Source organism: Metarhizium acridum (genome assembly GCF_019434415.1).
Source record: "Metarhizium acridum strain ARSEF 324 chromosome Unknown scaffold_13, whole genome shotgun sequence".
NCBI lineage: Eukaryota > Fungi > Ascomycota > Sordariomycetes > Hypocreales > Clavicipitaceae > Metarhizium > Metarhizium acridum.
The window spans coordinates 904,242-921,418 of NW_027094016.1; the positions used below are offsets into that span (position 1 = coordinate 904,242).

The window sequence follows — 17,177 nt, forward strand, 5'->3', positions numbered from 1 at the left end:
TCGGGTGGGCTATGCCGAGTTTTTGGCCACCTTGGCGCCAACGGGCGTCGCTACATGTACAATCAAACGGGCCGACTCAAACGGTTAGGATCTCAGGCGCAGCCGTTGGTCCGCGGGATAGCAGATGAGGGTGCTCAGGGCAAAGACGAGGTTGAAGATGAGGTATAAAGGAGCGCACTCGTCGCGGAAGAAGGACAAGTTTTTCGAGCAAGACAAAAAGGAGTGACGAGCAGCGGTGCGAAAGGGGAACAAAAGAAGTGCCCGTCGCTGCGTGGTGGAAAGGGACCGTCGCTGTGCGCGAGCATGTGCCGTCTACGGCAGATGAGGATCGTCGACAGGAGGGAAAAGATGCGAGAGAAGGGCTAGGAAGGGAGGATGGACAAATTGGCCATGGTGATTGAATTTCCTCTGGCGGTGCGGGACCTGGATCAATTGATGTGCGGCGGGCGGAGGGACCAGTTGGAGCAGCTGGGCAGTTCGGCCAGGTCGACATGCCAGGGCCCTGCAAGTCACCGCGATACGACAGGTAACTTTACGCACCGAGGGTACCTGCCTTCTGGCACCGGAGCCGCGGTAAGATGGCACCTGGGATTGTCACGATGGGAAAGAGCGCTTCTCTTTTGGGCAATGGGCCCCAGCAGCTGACCAGGAATGCCCCAGTGTGCCCCTGGAAAACTGGGGCCAGTCAACAACCGGTTCCAACCCCGTTCGACCCCCCCCCCCCCCTGCGAGCTTCTCGTGGTAGTGCCTCCTTTCTAGGGCCACCACAAAAGCCTTTGCTCTTTTGCCGTTTGTTGGGGGGGGGGGGGGGGGGGGGGGCCGTTTTGCCACTTGCCCATGCTTGCGTTTTGGCGAGACGTGACAACGCTTCAAGTCGCGACGTTGACCCCGTTCGCATTTTTATCTGCAACAACGAGCTGGACGGGCCGAGACGGATAATGTGAACCGGGTGGCCTAGTTGTCGACGTCAGGCCTCAGAGAGTCATTTCTTATCTGCGCCATCTTCATCTCCGGAGCCTCCACTGGTGTAGTGTCGCCAGAATGGAGCAAATCAACAACGGCGTACCTGGGTACCCGGGTAGTCGTGTCTGCGTTTCTACCCGTGTTTTGTGTCAGTGTGTCGGTTGAATCCCATGCTCCCCCAAACTTGACAAACAGGCACGGACAGTAGAAAGTTAGTCGTTGTTATATTTGGCACTGGCCCCCTTCAGTTTGTCATCAATTCGCTATCCGCTGTCAACTCTCCTTAAGACATCTGCAGGTAGTACTACTCCGTCCTTGGTAGTACACATATCCACATACTTGACTTGTCGACGTTGAGCCACACCGTTGAATCCCTTCGAATGTGCGAAGGCACGTTGGAGGTACCGAATTTAAGTTCTGGCCAATCAAAAATCTAGTATTAAAAGGTACATCGCTCCATTAAGAAATAGTATGATAATAAAAGCCCTGGTTATTTCTTAAGTTATAAAGAGCCACTTCACAATTATCACAGCCGTAGGTCATGCTGCTTTTCATAGCGCTTTCAAGCTGGTGACTGGGGTGCTAAAAAGGTACCCGTTAGGTATCGCAGACAAGTGGGTCCAGTACATCCATCCAACGTGCCTCCGCACATTCAAAGGGATACAAGGTAGCACGGACAAGGATAACGAGAGATGCTTGACGGTTTCCAGAAGTCAGCCCCGGGCTGCTCTAGTGACCTCTTTGCCTCGCAACGACAAAAGGAGATAATTGCTCGCGGCTAAACTTGCCCAACTTCCCCAAAACGGTTCAAATACGAACCCATACAAGAGTGTCGCCGACAAGAGTGGCCCAATCAAACGTGTCCTAGTGAGTCCAAGAGCAGTTACAGAAATCAAGCAAACTAGATTGAGTAAACTCAGCCCAGTGTTTTCGAAGCCTTTTCAAAGGCGAGCCGAAGGCGTACTGCTGGCGATACTGGATAGTAGTTACGCGTATTGATAATAGGCTAAATTGAACAAGTTTAAATTAACCCAAAATAAGTGGTAGACGCCGGACGGTCTGTACCCCGCAAATTAATTAACCCGAAAAAAATACCCGTAATCGCAATGTCGCAACATACCGCGATCAACTGAAATCTGCCGTCAAAACCCTCGCATTCGGATGTGCCAAAGTCATGCACGCAATTGTCTTTCATCTCAACCGGCATACCTTGCCTCGGGATCATCCGGAAAGGGACTCCTTATGCCAATTCATTCCAGCGTGCCTGAACTCGCTCGCGCCGCGCGTCATGAAACCCGTCTTGTCTCCCCATCCGTCCGCCAGTCATCCACAAGGTCGACCAGTGCACCAGTGTCTGCAAATGGCCCAGAGCAGCGGGCCGATACCCCTTCGGTCGTCTCAAGGCCAGGAGCACCGTCACTGCCTTGCCGTGTATACGAACAGCCGGGAGTAAGTCATGACGAGACCAACATCATGGCGCCGTTCGTCAGAGGGAGGCTCTGGGGTGATGAAGGGGTGCATGGCCTGCGCAAGAATCCAATTCAAGACGGTCTTTGAAGCCACAAGAGCCAGGCTCTCGCATCTCAACACAGCTGCTTGAAATGGGTTATTTGACCTCTTGGCTCCGCGACTTGTTTCCCCGATGCCGGCTCGTCTTGGTCATACGTTGGCCAACAACTCGACGCAGAGTAGCGCCATTGTTTGGCAAGCTTGGATGAATAAGACAAACAGCACGCCAAACATGATTGAGTACGATAGGGGGTATGCTGGGCCGTAGAGCGCAATTGCCACGCCGTTTGTCCCAATAGAACCCCGGCTTCCAGCAGGGGCCGACATCTTTGAGTACCTTCAGGCCTGATGATTAATGTCTACAGAAAACGAGGCAAGAAGCCGCGTAGGATAAAAGCAGACAGGCGAGTAACACTGCGTTTGTGTGCCATTTGTTCGGCCCGCTCTTCTTCGCACTTGCAAGAAGGCGGATGCTGGTATTATACTCCAGTCGTCCTTTGCGGAACAGAGCCCACCGTAGAGATACCAAGTGCACAATCACAGCCATGGGCTGAGTCTTTCGGACCTAGATTCTGTAGAGCGTCGTCATATTCAGTGTGTGTTGCGTTGCCGATGAATGGTTGCTGTTCCTCTGCTGAGGTCTGATACATCAAGTCGCCCGTCGAGTTTTCCTCTTTTATTCAGCCGCAAAATCCTGGGTCAGCACAGGTCCTTTACACCCGAGACGAAGAGTTGAAGTCAATGAGCTCAAAAGCGAGTCACCAACCGCGGCCTATTGGCACATTTCGGCCATCTTGTATTTGGTTTCCGCGCAGCCGCGGCAGCCTTGGACCGTCGATTCTACAAAATCCAAGAGCTAATGTCGTACCTTGGTATTTGTATATATGTAGCCTACGGACTGAGCCTGATTGCGGTGTTGCTAGATGCGCCGTCGCTTTTCTCGATTGTCCTCTGAGTATATCGACTTGGGCGACTGCTTCTGCATTCTATATGGACGTATGGATGCTTATGCCGCTGTGTCACCCCAAGGCTGAAGCTGCGCCTGATGCCGGTAGGATGACTGGCCGTCTCGGCCATACAATATCGTGCAAGTCTTGCATGAGAGAGGGAGCGAGCGGGGAGCACAGCCGCAGACTGGCTAAATACAAAGTTATACGTCAAGAGAAGACACGCGCTCGGTGTCTTGAACCTCTGCAGCCCCAAGTTGGTGTGTGACTCAGGCGCAGAGCCCAAGTTGTGTCGGGCAGTTGGTCTGTTGCCTGTATATACTTGGCTAATTGGAGGCTATTAGGACTGGTGATGTTTGCGGTAGAATGTATATGCCAACATTGTTGTTATTTGGCCTTGCGTGCGAATGATTATTGGCGATTTATGGTATTCAATCATGGGGAATATTGCATGCGTGGGACGCGCAAACACCATGGGAACGATTATTGTTACAAAAACAGAAATGTTTATATACCGTTTTGACATGTAAGTGATGCACTCACGGCAGAGCTGTATAAACAGCCGTGGGAAGGAGGCGTGTAGGTGGCCGTGGCTCATACTAGGCCCTTCCCAATTGAAGCCCGAGGCCTCATGGAGGTTCGAAAGATGACATTGATGTTTTATGCACTCCTTGTAGCTGCAGGCCGTTACAGGTGAGGGACCACGGCAGGTTAAGCAGGATTTGCATGACAGCCGCAAAAGAGCTTGTGGGCATGGAATAAGATGGTAAGATAGAGCAAGCCAAGGAGGTGTGATGTAGGAGGAAGAATGGAGAGGCACCAGTGCGATGCATTTTGATACGGCGTATGCTGCGCATGATACATGTCCAACATTTAGGATGTCGAGATTGGTTTGCAACATGTGGCCAGCTCCGTTCTTGCGCAAGCACATGGGAATACAGGCCTATGCTAGGGTGTCTTCGCCTATCAGGAAGTATACACATGTACACTAATATGTTATAGTATAAGAGCTGATAGCCGGGTAGTACTTGATCCGATTAAATACTTATTCCCGACACTGCTATTCCACGTGTCGTTTTGGGCTCCCCAAACACCAGCTACTGACATGTGCAGCAGAATCGCGACTCCTTCCGGGTCAAGAGCCGTTTTGCTCGAATAGTCCTCTCCATCATCAACCACGGCAGGACAGGCAGCACACCACCGGGTGTCGGAGCGACGGCAAGCCCATTCTTCTCAAACACTGCGTGGTCAACGTCCCCAACCACGATGCCCTCTTCCGTGGAATAAAAGCCAAGGTCGATAATAACCCTCACCTCGGGACGAATCATACATGGCTTGATGAAGCCAGGCCCGCGATGAAGTTCCGTGATGAGCACGGCCGGTCGGTCAACCTGCTCCGAGGTGACTTTGGGAAGACTTGGAGAAACGCTGACCCGGGGGTAGTGGCGCCTCATGTGTGACGTAAAACTATCGGTGATGATATTGCCAAACCCCACGACATGCACGACGGACTGACACAACACACGGCTCCTCCCATGCTCGGAGAGGAGGCGACCGAGGGCGTCGGCCGCAATGTTGCTGGGCTGCCCCTCGCAATATTCCTCGACGTGCTTGTCCGGGCTGATGGACGCCATGATCTTGGGCTCGTTGAGATGTTCCGGTAACGGGCGCTGAACGAGTATACCGTGGACCTGCTCGTTCTCGTTCAGTTGTTGAATCTGCTTCTGGACTTCGACCGAGGAGGCCTCGGGAGATATTTCGCAAACCCAATACCCGACACCCGCCTGGAAAACGTGGGCACTCGGTCAGTGAGTCAGTGAAGCGATTTGGCGGTTGCGGAAACACCGAAGTACCTTTTCAGCAACGTGCGCTTTGATTCGGACATATTCCTCGGCAGCAGGGTCCGTGTTGAAGAATACGACTGCCAATACCGCGTCGATGCCGCCTCGGCGGCCCTTCCGCAAGCACCATTGCTCGATATCCTCGACAACAAGATGCCCTTCGAGGAGGATGGCTCCCATTCTTCCTCCTCGTCAGCAGTGACGCGCGGGTTGTGCCAAATATTTTTCGCTTGATGCCAACGCCTGAGAGTGAACAAAAAAGAGGAACGTACGGAGTACTGATGAGACAAAACGCAAGAGACAGCGTTGTGCAGATTGTGACGGCCACATTCCTACGGTACAGCGACGAAGCGCATTGTCCAGGGGCTGGAGCCTTATTTATTATCCCTTTCGCAGTGTTGGGTTGAGAAGCGGCTTGCACCAGTCCACTTGGGGACAACGCGGGCCGCCCAGCCTCTTCTTCTAGACGGCCAATCGGAGTCGATGCCAGTCTGAGTTGTCTGGACCTCATTTGCCGGGTTGGTCTCGGTCAGAAACTGAGCCAGCCAGCCACATCCAACGGCCTGACACCCGACGAAGAATAGCCACAGGCAACCTTGACCGTAACGAGGACTGGTCTGATGCCTTTTACGGAGTAATCAACACGCGATTCTTTGAAGAATCGTTGCGGTATCAAATGTAACAATGCGGAGTACCTCACTGTGCTCTCTATGATGTGGCGCCGTTTGTGAGACACGGATCGTCATCTGCGAATCATGGGCCAGGCTGCGTTACGCGAACCAAGTGACGAGAGTTGGATGTGCTGCTATTGAGAGCATGTGGAAAACATGAGCGTCATCTTTTCATCCAACTTGTAAATGTACGGAATGATCGTTACAGTTACGCGGAACTAATAGCGTACAATCAAACTGCCAGGTCGGTCGTCGCTGTTCACAGCGTAGGCATATAGCGGGAATTGTTCGTTGAATTTTATTTCTTATTCCCTCGAGGCTGCTTGTTATCTCGCAATACATCCTAGTCGCTTTGGTACATGTCTGCCAGACACCACATCCGTAGGCGCCTAGTAGGATATCTAGTTTGTTTCGCGGTATGCCGCTCCGCCGTTTGCATAAGCTTCAGTCTGCCATGTAGTATGGTGTTGTCTTCTTCTCGTCACACTCCTGAATCCGAATCGAAACATGCAGCTGTGTTAGCGGCCACGGCAACGTTGCTGTCGCTTGACATACCGAATCTAATCAACTCGAGCCACGCGTCCATCAGGTCTCCAAGCGCAGGAAATACCAGCTTCGATAAGGTGCAGGTGTCGGACACAACGAAAGCAGCGCCGACTCCGACAGATACAAAGCGTCCAGTGTGCAAGATTGGCGACCCAAGCCGAATTTCGTCGCCAAATATGGCCTTGGATAAGTCGGACTGGGAATCGGCGTCTGAATTAGCGTGACACTGTACTAGGTAATGAGCTGGTATAGGCACGCGGTGGCGAAAAAAGCGTGCTCGTCGAATGAGACTTGCATGTCCATTCTACAGTTGAGGCAAAAAGTATTCTACCCAGATTAAGTGCCTAGCTATCACGGCCTATACTATAGTATACTACCAGACAGTATAATCGCGTTCGCTGCTTCTTAATGAATAAAAAATTCCGCTAGACTGAAGTCCACAGATTAGGTAAACATCGCTACATTTATAGTTTCCTGGCTGATCCAGCACAACACATACATACCTAGCATTCAAACATTCATAAAAACCAAACCTTCATTATTCTTCAGGCATCGTCAGTTCAGCTACATCCCAAAATGGCCAACATGTGCTCTCAACGCCACTCCTCCTCATCATTAACCCCCCTGCCACCGAAATCCGACAACCCTCACAAAAAGAATTTTGCATACCATCTTCGACCCTTGACAAACAAACAAGCCCCAAGACACCCCTTACTTCCCAGGAGGAGGTCCAGCAGGAGGGGCATACCCGCCATCGGGGTGGTACGTATTCGACGGCTGCTGAACACCGTACTGCTGGTGTCCGTAAGTAGCCATCATTAGGGCTGAACGTGGTGCCCGTATTCTGGGGAGCCTGCGGCTGGCCGCCGTACGGAGGAGGCGTGTTGTAGTACCCCTGAGGCTGGCCGTAGCCCTGGTTATAGTCGGGCTGGTACCCCTGGTTGTAGTTGTTCATCTGGTGCTGATGGTTGGGGTCGTACTTGCTGGCGGGGGCCATCCAGCCCGTTCCGTACATGGGCTGGACACCGCGACGACGTCGGCGACGGGCGGTGCAGCTATACCGGCCAAGGTTTTTGGTTAGTTGTCTGTGTTCTGCGAGAAGACGCAGGGTTGGAAGGCAGGGTTGGAAAACTTACGCGCACGTCATCATGATGAGCAGGACGATGACAATGACGCCCGCGAGAACAACCCAGCGGCCCCAGTTGTACCATCCGCTGTTGCATCTGTACGTGTAGCCGTAGCTGTCGCAGTAGTAGTATCTCTTGATGAGGCCCATGACGGAAGCTCCCGTTGAGGCGTCCGAGGTAGACGTAGGGGCCATGGTGGAGTTTTTTAATTTTTTTTTGGTATGTGTCGAGAGTGATGGAAGGCGTGGAAGAGGGGACTGAAGAAGAAATGTGAAGGCGACTTTTGAGGCAAACGCCTGATGATGATGGATGGACTGATCGTGTGTCGGCGCAGCGATGGATGACGTGTTGCCCAGGCCCCAAGTGCAACCAATGGGGTTCGGCGGGATGTACCAGACGGAATACGGAATGCGAGATGCGAATGTGCTTATGTGAGCTCCGTCGGTTCGCACGCGACAGAGGTGGCGTGCCGAGCAGTCGCGGGGAATGACGATGGAGATGAAACGTTTGATTTCTGGCCCGGAATTGCGAAACGAATCGATGAGCAAGACCTGCGTCCGGGGCGAGGGCGCTTTTGTACGTCAAGGCGATCGGCTGTCTGGGCGGTTCAAATGTTGGGCTGAGCCACGGCGACCGACTAGCTGGGCTAGCTGGCCCAGCTGGCCGGGGTGAGTCTTGGCACTGGTGAATCCTTGGCCCAGAGCTTGTGAACGGAGAAGTGAAAGAGTGTCTGTGCCGGGTTCGCCAGTTTGCCTCGCACAATTAAAGTTAGCCCGCATGCGCCCGCCTCATCTCGGGGGCTATGCATGGAGTGGGGACACCCTTTCGACCTTTTTTGGGCTGCCCAAGCCAGCAAATCACATCGAGCCATGGCCGATGCCAGTGGGACCCTTCAGCCCGTCCGTGGGCAAGCACCACAACTTGCTCTCCATTTCCCCGAGAAAAACAGAGACAGAACACGCGACGCACCATGTCCAGATCCCACGCAAACAAATATCACAAAATAATCACGGTGCAGGACGACGTTTGAATGAAGAGATATATATATATTTTTGGGCCGCCGGTCCACGGGAGAAAAGTGACCGCTCGCATTCCCTCCGAAGGCTGAGCAATCAATCCGCCAAGGCCAGCTTGCGAATTTCCTCATCCTCAGCATCATTGGTGGGACCCCTATGAGCAACGCCACACCAGTTGGCCAGGCCTTTTTGGAATCAATCAGACTAACATGGACAGGTAAAACAGGTGATGGATTGGGTAAAATCGAGAGTCGACTGCCGTGACGACGCCCAACGTCATCCCCACAGACCCCCTTGGCCGCCACTTCATCAGCCGCACTTTGTGCTTACTCCGCCTCTGCTAGCATCAGAGACAAAAGAAACATTGCACTCGAGCCCAGTGATTCCAGAAGAGGGGAGAGGCTCAACGATGCAGCCCCATTTGCCCTTCTCCGCTTCCATGCCCGGTCATGTGTTGTTCTTCTGGAAGAACTTTGTCTGGTAATACAGCTACTAGTTCCCTGTTCGCAAGAGCATCGGTAGCGAGGACCACGGAACATTCCTTGTTTAAGGCATTGTAGGCAGTACGACAAGATCCCTCCTCGCATGGTTTTGTTGTCCTTGACCGTTCAGAGCATGTGCAGGGCTTGCTTGAAAGCATCTGATACAAGTCAAGTGGTCCGTACACCAAACACCTTTGACGCACATGTAGCTCCGGCCCACGAGAATGACGTACATGTGTTAGCTTTGTCGTGCTTTGCCGTGACGTCTGTCGTCTGTCGGGGTGCCCAGACCGGACTGCAGACCTGCCGTGGAAACCGGTTTCATTGGCTGTGAACCCACGCTTATGCTCCTCGGTGCGGAGCTCGACTTCAACTCTCAACGTTCAAGGTTCTAACTTCTATAGCTGGTTATGAACTTGTCAGTGAAACTCGTTCTTTGTAACCACATCAAAGGCCGGATACCTATGTGTACGCTGGCATCTGTAGTTGCCGCAAGTCTAAAGCACTTTTCATTTTATGCATTGAAACGCAGCAGCAATATTGAGGGGATACCAGAACGAAGTAACGGGGAGTTGTCACAACCGGCCATGAACCCATCAACTCTATCGTTGCCAACGATTAAGTTTCCGGCAGCGGATAACATTCTTTTTGAAATTGTGAGACCATTTCGAGTTGATGAATTCAAGGCAGTCGTTCAAGGCATGGTAAACCGTTGATCAGCCAGATGCAAAAGCAGGACCAGCCCAGAGCTTTCATACCATTTTCACGCCGCAAGAACACCACAACCAAAGGCCATCCGTCTGCAAGTCGAGTCATCGTGAGCCAAGCACAGGCCTCCAGAAACACACGAGAAGAGTGCATATGGTCTGCCAAAGTCACGCGGTACGGGAGATGAACAGCAAGAAATGCAAGTGACGCAAGCTGCACGTTTACCCAGGATTGACGACCGCCCTTGGTACATTTCCAACTTTCCCGCTCCTTCGTAACTCTGGATATCGATTCAGCCTCACCTGGGCAGACACATTAGTGCCGCACCTTCAAACAGAGCTTCAGCCAACTGCATAACAGGTCCGTACAGAACCATCAACCAGTCAGGCCCTCGAGACGTGCAGAGAGCCTCCTATCAACCCATGTGATTAGGCGTCTTTCAGCCTATAGTTTACCATTTACGTAAATTTGTTTCATCTACTTGCCAACGCAGAGGGGAGGTGAATGCGTCCGTGAACCAAGCCTGGTGACGCCCTCATGCACATCTGTTCCCAATAGAGAAATACGAGGCTAGCCGTTCTATCCGACAACAATAAACGAATACTCTGATCCTAGTGAATCTCACTCATATCCTCTCCTCAAAAATAGACAGCACCCACGGATGTGGACAGCACTGACAGACGTACTAACGGTGCCAAAAACGTGAGGCGGAGACCGACGCACTTGATGCAACCTTTGGCTGCGGAGACTTCCATACGAGCCTCGTCAGTGGGCTAACGAGACAATTCAAACCCAACAAAAAAAAAAGGATTTGTTCGAAAATACTTATCTCTGCCTGAAATGTTTGCTCATTGCGCGCTCATGTCAAGAGCTTGAACCCCAATGAAAGGCATTGTGCATCTCGTGCCACAAAAGACTACCAACCACCAACTACCAACGACCAACACCACAAGGCGGAATACAACTCGACAGCCAATCAACCAATATGTTGTCATGCAGTAGGTCACAAAAACAGGCCTCGACTCTAGGCAGCAGGCGCGACCTCCAAAAATCAACTGAGGGGTTCGACGCCTGACCGAACTATAAGTAGAGGCAATGTCGGCGCATAATGTCCATAGAATCTCAACATCTCAAACACCAGAATCATACCACAATATTCAAACCATATCGAAATCGAAATCTAAATCGAAATCTGAATCTGAATCTATTCAAACAAATAAGAAGTTGCCTTCTTCAAGAGCATTACAAGTCGCTAACAGCAGCATGCTTAAGGATCAAGATGGCAGACAAGCGCGATGCTCATTCCTCGGCCAGCTACACCGGAGTGGCTCAAGAGGCAAACTTCGGGGTGGTTATTAAACCTTCTGATGCGGCACTGGCCGTGTCGTCTGGCAAAAGCACGCAACAGGATCGACTCAAAAGGAAGCAGGAAAGAGAGGCACGAGAGGCCGCAGAAGCTCAGGGAGCTAAGTCTTCAAAGTAGTGCGACTACTGTTCATTCAGTATATAGTCGACCCAGTTTCTGAGTATAGCCATTGAAATCAGAAATCTTTTTCTCGACAATCTGCTGCGACTTCCGTCTCCAGAGTAGTGCAAAGGACTTATCCAATCCAGATATGGTTTCTGAAAATTGTGGGAGAAGGTGATCATACACCAGGTAGTAGGCCCCATTAACAGACTCTAGACAATGCCAAAACCAAGTACCCTTTGACTGCCACATATCTTCCATGATTCTTGAGAGTGGCCAGACTAGCTTGAATCTAGATTCCTCTTCTGAGAAGGCGCGCATAAATTCTTGCCGGATGCAGTCGTATTCAGTTAAGTTCTGGCCTTCGTTGTTGTCCACAATTCCGTCAATGCTCCGCCCTGTGAACCAGTATGGGGCCGACAAGGCCTCTGGAGGTAGAGCACATAGCCATTCTAGGTCAAGAAGGCAAGTGATATTCCAGTCATCATCCACGAAGACATTGCTTTGATGAAGATCGGTGAGCTGAAGTAGGAACGGTCCATTTCTATATTCCCTTTTAATGTAGTTGTGGGAGAGGGTGCGAAGCATCGTACGAATTGCCATCTGGGCGCGGCAGTCATTCTCGTCATCTGTCGCACTCTCATTGCTATAGAAATAGTTGTCATGTAATGTGATCATGTCGGCAACATAAGACTCGGTGGAACAGTAAGTTTCCCCATGATCTATTGACGGCTCGCCCCCCCAGTTTTCCAGTAGGGCAGTGGCTGCAAAACTAGGTCGATTTGTCAATGTTACAGTGCAGTCGTCGTGAAATCGAAATGAGCCTATTCTGGGCTGTGGTATCCGAGCCAGCGAGATCATAATGCGGGCTAAACCATGGAACAGTCGATTCCGGTGGGACGGGTCATGTCGGTGGATGTTCCAGGTACTTGACAGCATTTGCCCAACATCTTGTCCGATGTATTCTAACAACATGTATTGAGTTGGCAATGTTGTATGTGCGGCCATGGGGGCGTATGGTGAAAGAGCCGAATGTTGGAATACCGATCGAAAGAGTCGCAAAACCATACGACGCAAGCGCATGTACCATGGAAATCGGGCTTCATGAGTAAACTGCTCTCGATTAATAACATGTCCATCTGTAAGTTATGCTCAGAATACATACATGGCCATTGGAAGTACTAAACCCGTATAGCTGTGGGATGCGAATATCGGTACAGTGTTCTTGCATCCAGAGGTACGCGCCAACCTCGCCTCGCAGCTTTTCGTCCAGAGACGCAGAGTCACGGAGTGCGAAAGGCATGGGGCAACGCATCAACACAGTTCTTCCGAGTCGGCGCGATTTTACCTCGATAGGAATACAGACATTGAACTTTCCTCGTATCCAACCCTGAGGAAGAGCAACGGAGCATTCTGCTCCAGCGTCCAGCCCGAGCTGTTTCTTCGTTATGGTCGCAATAGATTCCCGGTGGCTCCATAAATCGTGATACAGCTTCGTCGCCAGGGCGACTTGGTTGTGGCGATGGACTACATCGAAATCCAGATTTTTCGCTTCCTCAAACGTGACGGATTCATGATCCAGCAGCGGTATTGTCGATACCATGGCTGCTACTCAGTGTCCAGGGACAGGTGTACTTGGGTGAGGATGACGGCAACAGCTGACAGGAGAGAGAGGTGTGACCAGACTCTGTACAAGTCGACTAGTCCTCGCCTGAGGAACTATTGCACCGCTGACCAGGCATTTACATTTGTCTTGTGTAGTTGGCCTGGGAAAGGGATTGGAGGCCCCACGGAGTAACAGCAGACTGTTGGTCGCTTTCAAAGCGTTGTTGGGTTGAACGTTGGAGGCTGGAGATTAGTTGGCTGAGAAGCATTCAGGGGCGCCGATATGGAACCACAAGTGGCCCCGGTGCCGTCATGAGCCAGTGTCGGCGCCTTCCGTTTGAGTAGGACTTGAGACCACAGGCCACCAATCCAAAATACATATTCAATATGGGAGTTGGCTGCAGTCTTCCGACCCCAAAATGTCGTTTCAATATTAGCCACCATGAGCGGCTTCTCATTAACATCGTGCAGGAGACTATCATGCATGTATCCATCACAGAGGCAAAGAAAGCTTCAATGACCCGAGCCTGTCCAAGGTAAAATTCCCTCAATGCACTTGTCATGCCCCAAGGGCTCATGTCTATGAAGTCTCGGCAAACAGAGGCAGTGCATAGGCCACAAAAAGGCATTCTCCTGGACTCCCTGACAATTAATTGCCCGTGGTCCGACTGCAGAAGTGTATTCTGGAATCAAACATTACTACATAGGTAGGTAGGCGTGGGTATATCATCGTACAGAAATGCCCTCCCGCAAAAAGCAAACCGCTGAGAATGCGACGCTGGCGTCCTGAAGTCAACAGTCGGAAACGACTGCCCTAGAGCCTGCCTCGTAGGACTATCTCAGGCTCGAGAAGATGCATTAACTCACCCCGTCCCTTTTCCTCTTCCCACTATCCATGCCGTTTCCAACTCGTTGCCGAGGAAGACAGAGTAGTCGCACAGTCAGGAGGCGTAAAACCCATCCAAAGGAAAGGACAAATCGGCTTCTGCTCCAGCAGAACAAGTCCAGCTCCCAATGCCCCATAACGCAAAAGAACTAGCCCGAACTCGATATTCTCAATATCGGGGTACAATACAAATATGAGCCTCCGCCGCCACTGCACTCCCGTCTCATCCAGCACCATGTGCCTGTCTGTCTCGCCCGCCGCCACAATGGTATCGTCATAACTTTGCTTAGGTCGTAGGTCGTTGCCAAAAGAATCATGTGTAAATAGAACTTTTGTTTAAAGAAAAAGATGCATGTCATGAAAAAGCAGCAGAGGCCATGTTTAGTCAATGAAAAACCAAAGACGACATTGGACTTGATGAAATTAATTGTCCGAGTACAAGTCCCCTGAAACGCCTTGCAAGATAATCCCCAAGTTCATCTATGCGAAATCAATCCAAAAATTCAAAACAGTGGGTCCACGATTCACAGACCGGGCTTGGGAAAGGAATATCGATGGCGCCGGAGCTCGTCGGAGGCCTTTATACTACGGTCAGCAGCCTGTTGCTTGGCGGCCAGGGCGTTGATCTTCTCGCGGGCTCTCATGAGGCTACTATTGTCTTGCTGCTTTATCTTGGCGCGGATATCGTAAAGAGCCATAAGGGTAGATGCTCTTTCCAAGTCATCATCAACCTGGACGTTTGTCATCAGAACTGAAACTCCTTCGCATGACTGCTTAGAATAGGGGCAGGGTGGGGAGCGCATAGGCATTCATACATTAGAGTCGCTCAGTCGAGGCGTTCCGGGAGATGAGTTTGCGGCAGAGCCAGACCGGGACCCTGAATTGATCAGGATTCGTCGACCTAGCTTGTCAAACTTTGGGGGAACACCGGCTTCAGATGACCACGATCGCTTCATGTTGGTCGGGCGCGGCGGTTGAGGGCTCGGTGCAGAGGTCTTTGGTTCAGCTAATTGTTCTGCCTTGACAATGGGGACATTGGCGTTGACGATGGCGGCGGCAGCCTCGGGTTCCTACCGCGACAACATTTAGACAAGGTGCGTTGAATGCATTCAGGTGGCAAACACCTACCGCAGCTCCAAGATTGCTCAAGTCAGCAAGCACCTGAGACAGCTGGAGACTCTCCATGGCAATGGTGCGATGACGAAGAATCCCCAGAGGTGTAGAGTATCAAGGGGAGGCTCGATGCCGGGACTAGGCGTCAAGGCCACGCGCAGGTCAGAGATCTCGACAAGGCTCGTCGTGGCAGAGGCCGACAGGACAGGACAGAACGGAGCAGTGGAAGGGGGGGATGGTGGTCGTGTGCCCTTTGGTGGAAATGCTGATTGTGCACACGATGGCAAGTCTTTTCTCGATGGATTGGCGGTGAGTGTGACGATAGAAGTCTGGACAAAGCTCCTGCTAAAAAAAATAAAGAGACGAAAATTTGCGAGCAGCGACCGTACACGGTGGTTCTGTGTGTTGTGTGGTGTCATGTGGTGAGTCCTGTTTGGAGTTTGGTGGCTGCAGGCCGTCTCTTTTTGCAGAGTCTGGTCCAGTCCAGATGTACTCGGCTTAGGGCGCTTTGATGGTAAGGGGACATCTGGACTTGAGGAGGAGGCGAGAAGGCTTATGAGCGATGTAGGTACTGGTGCACACTAGGGCCGGAAGCGGGGGAGGGCCGGGTGCAGCTTGCAATTTTGAGCTTGCGGGACACCGGCCCACTGGGGGCACATGAGCAGGGGCAGGTGCGAGTGTGTCGATGTTGATTGACATTTCAAGCCAGTACGCATGTAGTACCCATATGCCCTAGCACGACCAATGTGCCAGATCAAGTCTGGTATTTGCGACCGTCGACGCAGCCAGTGACGCTATATTATGCCAGCATGACTGCGTACTGCACTGCAGGGCACTCGCGTCACTAGCAGGGCCAGATCTGGATGCTGGGAAATGTCACGGCAGCCCCAGCCTTTTCGGAGCACCCAGGTCGCCAGGCATCAATCAATCCATCTTATTCCCACTTGTCGCTTCCCCCCCCACACTCTTCTTTTCGTAGCCGGGAATCTCACTGGAGTGGATCATGTGCGCTTCAGGGTTCAGCTTTGGCCTGCTTCTGGAACAACACGACACGGTATCGGCAAATCTCTTGCACAACACTAGGCTATGGATACCCTGATAGCGAGACGGCAGAGGCTAATAGACCAGGCGAAGAGAGACGGTTTCCGCCTTCTCTTTTCCAGTCGTGTCTGAATTTGGATGGTCAACGAGAACGAGGATTATATAAATTATCATACATGGCAGATATTTGCAGATACGATATGCGAAGCGGTGCTTGGAGTCTCCACGGTGCCACGTTTACTCAAGCAAAGCGAGAGTTGACGAGCCATACGCTTGGCAGGTAAGAAAAGGCAACTGAGGCAATAATACAGATTTACAGGTAATCAACGAGTCAACGCTGATACTCCGTACAAGATGCGTGTTTCCTCCTCTCAGTCCTATGGGAAAAGCGCCAACCGATTCCGTCTCCCCCGCCACACGAGACGACGGCCCCCATCCAGCGACCCCTCCTTGAGATGCCAAATGCATGCATGCATGGACTAATAAATTACTCTGTACAAGTTAAGTGGCGGGCAGGCAGACAGGTCCCTTTGTCCCCTTCCCCCAAGCCCCCGTCACTGGCTGCCAAGTGTGCGTGTGACGATGCTGACGTGATGTGACGTGACGGCGGTCCTCTTCTCGAATCGCGTCGACTGTCTGACTGTCCTCCGATTGATCGAGGCATGCAGCCATGAGTGTTTGGATATACAAATGTGGCATTGGAGATGGCCATCAGATTAGACATACGGCTGCCTTGACGCTGTCTCACCTTTTCGGCTGAGCCGGAGTGCCCAGTTGTCAAGTAAACCACTTGGCTCAGACCTCGCAGTCCATCCAACTGTTTGCTCGACTCCGGCTGTGTACATGTTCAAGCCGCTTGGTCGGGAACCTACGCGCCACGCGATACCCGGCATCAGAAGCCCCTTTGTCCAACAATCATCACGACCGTCACACCACGTCTAGCTGCGTTTTGCTTCTTGTATAATCTAGAATCTGCAATGCTCGGCCACCACCGAGTCAATTGTCTGGCCTCAAATTACCCCCCTCGCTCACCAGAGCATGGACCCCGGGCAGGTCGTTTCATGCGCCGCCCCCTCCTCAATCTCCACGTTCCTGGCCTTCCCCCGGATTCTGGGGCTGGGCCCGCCGGATACACAGCCGAGGGCGGATCATGGAAGCAACATGGGGTCGTTTCCCCTATTGGTTCGTGACATACATACCGAGTAGAGCAAGCGACTCCTTGTGGCTCGGGGGATGGGAAAGATGGCGCCTGTG

At 52.0% G+C, this 17,177-nt stretch overlaps 5 protein-coding genes across 5 annotated transcripts; 1 reads left to right on the forward strand and 4 right to left on the reverse strand.

Moving 5' to 3' along the window:
* Positions 1-1,882: 1,882 nt before the first annotated feature.
* On the reverse strand, positions 1,883-5,581 carry J3458_002868 (uncharacterized protein). Its single transcript, XM_066117441.1, has 3 exons — positions 5,533-5,581; positions 5,273-5,441; positions 1,883-5,219 (listed from the first exon to the last, which is right to left on the reverse strand). The coding sequence occupies exons 2-3, from the start codon at positions 5,302-5,304 to the stop codon at positions 4,517-4,519; spliced, it is 735 nt and encodes a 244-aa protein (XP_065977226.1). The 5' UTR covers positions 5,305-5,441; positions 5,533-5,581; the 3' UTR covers positions 1,883-4,516.
* Positions 5,582-5,964: 383 nt separating this feature from the next.
* J3458_002869 (uncharacterized protein) lies at positions 5,965-8,320 on the reverse strand. The gene is made up of 3 exons (XM_007814297.2): positions 7,614-8,320; positions 6,981-7,532; positions 5,965-6,907 (listed from the first exon to the last, which is right to left on the reverse strand). The coding sequence occupies exons 1-2, from the start codon at positions 7,796-7,798 to the stop codon at positions 7,016-7,018; spliced, it is 702 nt and encodes a 233-aa protein (XP_007812488.2). The 5' UTR covers positions 7,799-8,320; the 3' UTR covers positions 5,965-6,907; positions 6,981-7,015.
* A 1,162-nt stretch (positions 8,321-9,482) lies between these two features.
* Positions 9,483-9,888, forward strand: J3458_022442 (uncharacterized protein). Its single transcript, XM_066123024.1, has one exon. It carries the CDS (start codon positions 9,513-9,515, stop codon positions 9,816-9,818), a length of 306 nt encoding a protein of 101 aa, XP_065977227.1. The 5' UTR covers positions 9,483-9,512; the 3' UTR covers positions 9,819-9,888.
* On the reverse strand, positions 9,483-13,139 carry J3458_002870 (uncharacterized protein). Its single transcript, XM_007814296.2, has 2 exons — positions 12,444-13,139; positions 9,483-12,391 (listed from the first exon to the last, which is right to left on the reverse strand). Exons 1-2 carry the CDS (start codon positions 12,879-12,881, stop codon positions 11,306-11,308), a joined length of 1,524 nt encoding a protein of 507 aa, XP_007812487.2. The 5' UTR covers positions 12,882-13,139; the 3' UTR covers positions 9,483-11,305.
* Positions 13,140-14,293: 1,154 nt separating this feature from the next.
* Positions 14,294-14,954, reverse strand: J3458_002871 (uncharacterized protein; the record flags this gene model as incomplete). Its single annotated transcript, XM_007814295.1, has 3 exons — positions 14,294-14,500; positions 14,585-14,839; positions 14,898-14,954. The coding sequence occupies 3 exons, from the start codon at positions 14,952-14,954 to the stop codon at positions 14,294-14,296; spliced, it is 519 nt and encodes a 172-aa protein (XP_007812486.1).
* Positions 14,955-17,177: the final 2,223 nt, after the last annotated feature.